General features: G+C 37.1%; 2 protein-coding genes across 4 annotated transcripts in view; one reads left to right on the forward strand and one right to left on the reverse strand.

Annotated features, from left to right (window-relative positions):
* Positions 1–2,139, reverse strand: part of mical2a (microtubule associated monooxygenase, calponin and LIM domain containing 2a) — a 39,088-nt gene extending 36,949 nt beyond the window's left edge. For 2 of the 3 annotated variants that reach the window (XM_079480294.1, XM_079480293.1), the window contains exon 1: positions 1,992–2,126. The gene's annotated coding sequence lies outside the window, so the exon portion shown is untranslated. Of the gene's footprint in view, positions 1–1,991 lie in introns of all 3 variants that reach the window. The other variant, XM_079480292.1, reaches the window with a different exon arrangement.
* A 1,490-nt stretch (positions 2,140–3,629) lies between these two features.
* Positions 3,630–9,151, forward strand: dkk3a (dickkopf WNT signaling pathway inhibitor 3a). The gene is made up of 7 exons (XM_079480570.1): positions 3,630–3,991; positions 4,411–4,536; positions 4,709–4,786; positions 6,106–6,198; positions 7,631–7,775; positions 7,912–8,068; positions 8,706–9,151. Exons 1-7 carry the CDS (start codon positions 3,755–3,757, stop codon positions 8,791–8,793), a joined length of 924 nt encoding a protein of 307 aa, XP_079336696.1. The 5' UTR covers positions 3,630–3,754; the 3' UTR covers positions 8,794–9,151.
* The last annotated feature ends 510 nt before the right edge of the window (positions 9,152–9,661 follow it).

Raw genomic sequence — 9,661 nt, forward strand, 5'->3', positions numbered from 1 at the left:
AGCACAGAGCGTGCAGAACAAAAGACTGGCAAACTGCACTTAGCAGCCTCTGATCTAAACTGTATCCTCAGAGCGCTGCGATGCTACCGTGTCCAGCGTTATTGAAAACATTCCAGCCGAGCACACGTAAAGCTGTTTTGAATAAAACTTTAGCTGTGATGAATGTTTATCAAAGTTTTGCAGTGTTGACTTTAATGCGGATGGTAAATTATTAACGTGTCCAAAAACCGATGCAGAGATGATTCAATAGGTTTGCATTGTGCAATACGCAATAAATCAAACTGAATCATCTGCTTGTAAGAAAGAGATGAGGACAAGATATCACTGTTTTGGTGAATCACATCTTAAACAGCATAAAGCAACCTGTAACCCTTTACTGCAAGCCTAATGTATATATATTGTCAACCGTAAAAGGCTATTGTTAATAAAAAAAAATGTCACGCTTATTATAAATCATTTTAACTAAAGTTAAGTTTTAACTTACTGGAGTTCTTACCCTTGTTGTGGCTGACCACCTTATAATGCGTTTTACTATATATGCAAACTTCAAGAAGGGTAATACGGAGATTTTTCTGGGGTTGAACATCACCATTTTTCTGCATATCATCTTCCAAAGGCAAAGTTCAAAATCAGTGTAGACAATGCCGTGTTTAAAGTTCAAAAGGTGAACGTGTATCAAATAAAGCTGTATTTCCACCTTCAGGATAATATCCCAATAAGTGTTTGTGAGACTGCAACAAAGAAGTATCTGTATGAAAATTAAGCGGTGTTGAATGTATGCCTTCTATGGGAGTATCACACCAGACCCACGTCCTTCCATACTAAACTTCACACAAGTTCAAGTGCAGGTTAAAGTACAAGCCTCTGATTCCTTAAAGAAACATTAACGGAAGTATTATCATTCTCACACTGAGAACAACTGGTCATTCATCTCGCTCCCTTCCTTCATCTGCTCTCTCTGATTCTTAATCTAAAAAGAGCTTTCATGTAATGTCGTGCAATGATATCCTTTCAAATAAAAGGATTTTTTTCTTTCTCTTTCTATCTGTGTTCACATCGCTGTGTTTTTGTCTCCTGTACTGAAAGCAGTCTGTATAACTGCACCCTTAATAACAACATCATCGGATACAAAACAATGTCATTTAAAAACAGGTCAAACAAACAAACAAACAACAGAAAAGGAGAACCAGCCTATGCTAAATATTTCTGTAAAGCAACTATAATGCATAAATTAAACATTTTATTACTTGATGTTTACATGTTAATTATGAACTAGAAATATGTGTCAGGTGAATGCAGATCACTGATCTCAGGAACAGCTAGCTGTTTGCGGTATGTAACGTAGTTGGGTTCATGTAAACTCGCTTGTACGTTACAAAGAATTAAAAATGCTTATAAATAAGGGATTAATGTTACAGTAATTTCAACATTCAAGAATACATTTTGAATCAAACGTTTTAAATCAAAACTATCTGCTTACATTAGGGCTATTCGTGAACTACAAACAGTAACAAAAAATACGTTACCTAATGGATTTGAATAAGACCTCGTTGTAAAACGTTACCATATCATAGGCTACTTTTTATAGGGTTTATGTAGGTTTAGTACCTGATCTTTCCTTACGTTTTTAGTCATTAATACAAATATTCAACATGAGAGAAACGATATGTTTCTATTAAAGCCGACCGAATACGCTGCTTTAAATATGTCAAATGACCAAACGAAGAGAGCATCCCCTAAATCCAGCTTTATTAGCATGAGAACGTTGTACTTATTTATAACATGTGTAGCATGAAATACATTTTTCAATAACACAATTATAAAACATGAGCGTTTTAGTGTTGTTGACGTAACTTAAATCGAAACAACCTGTTTTGACATTTGCGTAACACCAGCGATACAATAAGCGATACTCTGTTTAAAGAGCATAATCTGCACATATACAAACTACAGCTACAAATGTTCTTTTCTTATTGTTGAAAGTTGCTTACCTGTGTGTTCGCGCAGTATTAAGCGTACGGGAGGCGTACGGGAGACGTACGGGAGACGTCAGGGAGTCCAGTCAGCGACACTGATGCGCGCGGGTCCGATCTGCTCAGTCTATGCCTTCTGCCAACAATGTGAACGTCTACTCCGGCCACGATGCTCATTTTTAGAAGCTGTAATTGACGTCCAAGCCCGTGTGTTGGCTTTCCCATTGGCTGTGCGTTTTTAGAGGTGGAACCAACATTCACATGAAATACCCTAATCCCTGTTTTTATAGCCCAGTATGAAATCACTCACTAAAGGGATGTAGAGTATTTGCTGAGAGGCTGCAGCTATAATGACTGATGCTCTTTGGGTAGCTGACAGGTTTATTTCTTGCGGGACAATGCAACAGGTGATGCTGTTATCATTCAATAACATACATTATGGTGGGGGCTTGAACCACGAAGAAAGAGTAGAATCTGATCACGAGACTAAATGTAAGATTTTGTAGTCCAGGTAATGGGGTGAATCTCAACCTTTTAAATTCAAAGCCCCCCGTTGTAGCCTACACAACATATGAAGGGCCCCCCATCCACAATTTCTGGCCAATAAAATATTCCAAAGACATAACTGAAAAACAATATGTGTTTATTATAATTATTACCGATCATTTTTCAAGCATCGTTGTTTTAGTTCATTTTTATGTCTGATTTGACTTGCTGTAAATATTTTAAGTCGGGAAATTCACATATTATCCTAACAACCTCTTTGAAGTTTGTTGAGGGCCCGGTTGAGAGATCAAAGCGATTCTGCGTTTCTCTGGCACAATGGCTCCACCTCGCGGATTTTAAACGCAACATGCCTCGTGGTTTATTTTTTCATTCTAATAAACATAGCAGTGGTCTGCGTCTGGATATTTTTACGAGAGTTGGTTGAGACTGCGAATTTTGCTTTTTTCTGTGTTGTTGGGGGGATGCTTTAACCCTAAAAGCTCAGAGAGCCACACAATCAATACCAGGATCAGATTCAAGGCGCCTTGCCTATTGGATCATACTTTCACACCCCATCAAGAACCCTGCATTCAGCTCGGTCCTGTCAACCACATCTCTCACAACCTCCAAAATACTTGATAGACAAATAAAAAAAATAGTACACTAACCCTTCTCTCAACAGGTAGTGGTCTAGCTTTTGTTGAAACTAGTAACTTTGTATTCCCACCTAATGTACTATTGCTCTTGTTTTGCTTTAATTATTTTGAGTGATGTTGCTTAGATTAAACTTTTTACAGTTGTACGATTCTTTTACGATGCCTATGTTTGTTGAAAAAAGTTGTTTGTTAGATTTATTTTCATATGCAGTTCCGCTGTGTATCGCTAGTGGCGCAATAGGTTTCTACAGACATTTTAAAAACTAAAATCTGTAATATTAGTGTTAAAATTAATAAAACTGCACAACTTTAAGTATCAAAACGTTTGATGAATAAAATGAGTGATGAATATGTCACAGTCATCAAAGAAACGACACATAAGAATTCGCATCTTAAAACATGTTGGGGGAGCAGCACAAATAAGTGCAATATGCAATAAACTAATAAGGAAAACAGAACACGAAATTGTAGAAAAATGCATTGGTTAATTAAATTATAAATGTTAAATCAATTAATTATTAAATGCAATATATGTTTCAATACTGAAAACTGTTAATAGTGACGCGTAAAAACGCGAATCATATTTTTGTATAAATGGCGCCCCGCCTGGCGCAGCTTGAGCTCGTCTGAAGCACTGACATGATGCACCCACATTCATCCAGCATCAGCACCGAAGCAAACATGTTTCTGATGGGGTTTTGTGTGTGTTTGGGAATCGTTAACGGCATCATCCCCGAAACCTCGAAAACAGAGATGGACATCATTACGAATATGGAGACAAATATGTTCCAAGGACGGACGCTGAACGATATGTTTAAAGAGGTGGAAGAACTGATGGAGGACACGCAGCAGAAATTGAAGGACGCAGTGCATCAGGTTTTCTGGTTTTTATATAACCCCAAAAAGCCTTATTTTTCGGAACTTTTATTCCATAGTTTTAATAAAACCACCTCATTAGGGCTCGGTTTTTTCCTAAATATGTTCTTAATATTAATTTACAACATAATAAAACCTAAACATAATCTAGTTCCCGCTTAATACAGATTTGCAATACAGTCAGTTAATCTAAAAATATACTATGTCAATAAATATTTTTTTTGTGCTAAACTATATCATTGCGCTTTTAGATACTGGAGTTATTCCTTATGATTATACTCTATTTTTAAAATATAATTTGACTCTAAATGAATGTAAATACAGTAGGTCAGATCAAAAGGAGGATAACAACTTTGACAGTCTGATTTTCTCAGATCAGGTTTGTGAGTGATGCTGATTTATCTCATTTTGTTTCTCAGGTGGACAATGAGGCTGCAAAGTCAGGAAGCTATCCATATAGCATCTCCTCAAACCTCCAAAATGAAAGTAGTATAGGAATCTCTGCTGAAAATAAATCCTCTTATGTTACTGAGACGACCAATAAGGTGGGACGGATCATTTTCTAAATTTTTCACAAATATAATTGATTAATATCCACATAGGTTATATCTAATCCCAGATTTTTTGTTTTATCTTAAATGTAATCTGCAGGATAACGTGAATATCATTGGTAGATAATAGTCTCAGGTCAATGCATTTCTGTGTCTTTGCTTCCAGACGAAAGATAACGCAACTGATGAGACGCCCATTTCCAAAGTGACACTGTACAGCAATAAAACAAACAACATCGATCATGTAAGCAACCTGTCTTTCATTCTGTTTCTAGATGTCTAACCCTTTAAGTTTCTGAGAGAAGTCAGCACAATCTTCCATCTAATGTCCAGTCTGGATAAAAGGAGACTGTCCATTGTGTATTAACATCAGTGTTGAACTTGGCATTGGCTGTATCTGATGCGGCAGGATGATACCAAATAATCAACAAATCTGCCTAGGGAGCTCAGGCAAGGGTAACTCAAAGAAGAGACTGGTTCACGAGTCTCTGTTTTACACAGAGTTACTGCAAACTTAATGACAGATCAAGTAAATCACATTCTTTTCCTTTCAATAAAATTTATTATATATTTAAAAAATATATATATAACAAAAACAAGTATCTGCTACTTTTGTAATTTGATGTCTAGGTTATTATTCAAAAAGTAAAGGGATAGTTCACTCAAAGCTGCATTCTGTTATCACTCATTTACCTTTGTCATTTCAAACCCAAATGCTCTTTCATGAAATATAGATTGCATAACATTTGCATAAAAATATTGACCATGAGTTTTTTTTACCTATAATCATAAAAAGACAGACAGGGTTGTATGTTAGCTATTGTTTTCTCATTTGCACTCTAAAAGTCTTAAAATGCACACCATAGATCAAGGAAGTTAACATTTATTTGGAAATTGGTATTTTTAAAATCCTGCTTACTGCCCTGGTTGTCTCTTCATATAGCCTGTAGGCCAGGATTGATTGCAGAATCTGCACCTCTTCTGTGACCATCACTCAATTCTAATACGAAACTTCAAAATGTGCATAAAACCAGGGTGGAAACCTGGCTACATTATAACACAGAGGTTTGCTGGGCCGCTTTAAGTCAAGTCAGCTTTATTTATATAGCGCTTTGTACAATTTTCATTGTTACAAAGCAGCTGTACAAGAAAACATGGACTATAAGCAGCACATATAAGGTTATGCAAGTCAAAACACAGGTCAAATATCAGACAAGACTATAAATTCCTATATGCAGTGTTAATTAAATAAAACTATAAAATTCTAGCAGCCCCCCCGGCCAGTGCAAAACAGTATGCAAACGGTGGCGAGGAACCCAAAACTCCATTGGAGAAGAAAAAAAACCTCAGAGGGAAACCAGGCCTAACCAGGGGATTCCAGTTCCTCTCTGGCAAAAAGCTGCTTTAAAAATGTGGGCATAAATGAACAGTATACCCACTTTTCCAGGCACCTCTACACCACTGCATATATCCCACTATATTTGTGTATTAAATTGGCATAGCATTTGGAGACTCCTTGTTACGTTTTCCTGAGGGCTTGTGGATTTGTTGTATTGTTTTCAGGAGTGTGTCATGGATGAAGACTGCGAGAAGGGCAAGTTCTGTCTGAATGAAACGCGCAAGTCAAAGTGTCTGCCATGCAAACAGCTTGATGCGGTAAGAAGCTTCAAATTTCACTGACTCAGCATGCCGCCATGTACTGTACACTTAACCTCCCCAACAATGCGGCATCCCAACAATATGATGCAACCGAGCTTGCAGCATTGCAGAACTTGTAATGTGATTCTCTAAAGCAATTTTACTTTCATAAAGTGCACAGATTGCTAGATACGAGGAGCTTCTCATGCCCTGTAACTGACACACTGAGGAGAGCTCACCTCATAGAAAGCTAGGGAGAAAGGAGATGTGTGGCACTCTTGCAGAGATAAAAGCTGCTCAAAGGCACACTGGCTAAACTGTTTGGTTTGAAGCAACACAATGGATGAGGTCAGTCAATCAGTGTTTGTGCACTCAAACAGTGCATTAATGCTAGCAAAGGCTTTAAACAAACCCCCAATCTTAAAAGTCCTGTGTATGAAATTTAGTGACATCTAGCGGTGAGGTTGTGAATTGCAACCAACAGCTTACCCCTCCCTTTCATAGCACTACGGCGGCTGACACAGAATTAAGATATTGTCACATTTTCGCTTCTTTGCCGAAGGAGATAAAAGTATTTACACAACACGCTCTATAGAGCAGTTTTTTCTGTTTGGGGATAATATAGATAAAAAAATATGAATTCCATGCAAGGAGACCCATGGCGTATGTAGATAGAAATAGCTCATTCTAAGCTAATAGAAAACATAACACTTCATTAAGAAAGGTCTTTATACACCCCTGAAGACACGGTTATGTTTATTATTTTGCATTCCAAACCTTTACACACTGAACCTTTAACTATTCCTATTGCAGTGTTTCCCACCATTTGTACATTAATGTGATATTGCCTGTGCTAACCCATCTAAATAAAATCATCATACCTGTATGTTACGAACATTCTGTAAAAATATACCATTGATGTCTTTAAATATTGAGTAAGGCCACCTTAAAAACTGAAATCTGTATTTTTGTGAAAAATAATCAAACATGGTGTCAATAATATCAAATAAATAAAACCGACCATTTACAATGTTAAACACACATGGCCTATTTTCGACATTTATTGGCTATGACTACTTTGATGCTTCTAATCGTCTAGTTTTTGGTCAGTAGGCAATACCCTAGCAACCACGTAGCAACACACTAACAACCATTCAAATCACAGGAGGACTTTGTACTAAATGTGATCATTTGTTTTAATGCATAAATATTAGTAACTGAATATTTGATCAAACCTGAAAATTGTTCATATTTGCAAAGCTTACCCAACATCCAGGAAGCAGCATCTCTATCATGAAGCAGCATCCTCTGTAGAGGTTTCACTGTAGGAAAAACTGTGAATGAATTATTTCTTTGATCTGAAGCCTGCAGAATTTGTTATTGAAATAACAAATCTATAAAATATTTAAAATCGTGGTTATTGGCAATGAATATACTGTATCTTCTTCAGACGTGTTCCAAAGATGAACAATGTTGTGCGGAACAGTCTTGTGTATGGGGTCAGTGTGCCCAAAACGGCACGAAAGGAGAGGCAGGCACCATCTGTCAATATCAGAGTGACTGCAAAGCGGAATTCTGCTGTGCCTTCCATAAGGGTACGACCACATTCAAAATACACAAATCCAATATAATGTAGTTAGGAAATAGAGAAATTTTGCAGTGCACAATGCAAACTGCTAAATTGACCAGTAATTCATATTTATAGTTGACTTGTTCTCAATTTTATATTAGCCCTGCGATTCCCCGTGTGCAGTTCTAAGCCAATAGAGCGCGAGCGCTGCATCATTACAGCCAATCACCTAATGGATCTGGTGTCATGGAATATGGAGGGGGATGGTCCTCAAGTACACTGCCCTTGTGCTGGAGACCTGCAGTGCCAACATCAAGGGTAAATTCACAACTGACTCTATGCCAGTCTGGTCACTTTCACTCATATACATGCACTGCAACCTGTCGTTCCCATCCAAATATTATATGCGAGCACACATTTAAAATATAAGACTTGGGTAAAATAAAGAAAAGCCATAAAGAGCCCAGAGTTCATGGGAAGTCCTTTAAAAAACATGGAACATGTTACTTCTTGGTGGGTGACAACTTTGGGGATGCCAAAATCACTCTAAGAAGCGAACTAATGTGCCTATTTGCTAACATTCAGAGTTTCTTTTAACATTTGATTCTCTTTATACCTCCCGCATGTATATCTAACAATTGTTTAAAAGGTTGTATTTAGCCCTTTTGTAAATCCCTTTGGATAAAAGTGTCTACTAAATATCTAATAGTAATGCAAAATATATAACATCGTTGATTTTTTTTGAGTCACAATTGTGCTTTTCAATAGTTTTGACAAGTTGACCATTATTCGAAAACATGGATTAAGTGACCATAGACCTTTAAATTGTAGCAGGTATACAGATTTGACTTGAATTGACCTCGAAAACAGACTGAATTGTAGGTATAATTGATGTGTCATAGCCTGTTGTTATTCTCACTTCAATAACGGTGGTCTTTAACTTTCGTTTTTTCAGGCGAGGTGCTTTGTGCCTGAAATCTCAGAACTCCAGTGAGGAGGATCTCGCCGACAAGATGTACTCAGAGGTCGACCAAGTTATCTAGAGAGAATCAGCCCGAGATGAAAGAGCTCCTGATAAACATGTATGCTTCATCATTGCCCTCAAAAGCTTTGGAGGACGCTCTACCATAATCATCCAAACCGACTCAACACAGCTGTGAGCAAAATAATAAAATGCTACAGAAGGAAGAGCAGAAGGCCCTAAGTGCTGCAATCCGCTGTGGGTTCTGAGCATTGAAAAACTGTAGACTGCTAATGCCAAAGGACTGTACATTTGGTGGTTCGTAATATACGAGATTATAACAGAATTAATTTAATTTTTCATGCATTAAGTTGAATCGATATGCAACAATATAGCCGTCATGTGATCTTACTTGGCATTCAAACCCCAACTCACCCCAGAAAATAAAAAAATAAAAACGTTGTTGTTCTTATGTTTTATATTTTACACGATGCACTGTTTAGGTTAAGTCATTTAAAAGCAGTCAAATTTTAAGTATTTGATTTGGTCTCCGAGACGCTCTTTTAGTATAAGGCAAGATTGTGAACCCCAAATCAGCCAGAATTCGTTTTCATAACTATTCACTCAACCCTTAGAAATATTTTTTATTTCTGTGAGAAACAAAAACTGCACTGCTCACAAAGGGACAGTTCACCCACATACTGTATATAAAATTGTCATAATTTAGTCACCCTGCAGTTGTTCCAAATCTGTATGAATGTCTTTGTTCTGATGCAGAGAAATACATTTAGATTGTATCTCCGTGTTTAGAGCATGATGCTATTAAATGCAAAGATCATGGGTTCGATCCCAGGGACATACTCAATTTCTTTTGGATCAAAACATCTGCCAAATGTATAAATGCAAATATATTTGGAAGAATGCTTGTCACCAAACAGTTCTTGGCCACA

Source organism: Barbatula barbatula (assembly GCF_947034865.1).
Source record: "Barbatula barbatula genome assembly, chromosome: 1".
NCBI classification, from domain to species: domain Eukaryota; kingdom Metazoa; phylum Chordata; class Actinopteri; order Cypriniformes; family Nemacheilidae; genus Barbatula; species Barbatula barbatula.

Bases quoted from the DNA above. Each gene is read 5' to 3' on its own strand.
- dkk3a (XM_079480570.1), top strand. From the start codon at position 3,755: ATGATGCACCCACATTCATCCAGCATCAGCACCGAAGCAAACATGTTT. The intron at 3,992-4,410 runs GTTTTCTGGTTT...TTTGTTTCTCAG, and splicing joins TGAAGGACGCAGTGCATCAG to GTGGACAATGAGGCTGCAAA. The intron at 7,776-7,911 runs GTACGACCACAT...ATTTTATATTAG, and splicing joins CTGCTGTGCCTTCCATAAGG to CCCTGCGATTCCCCGTGTGC.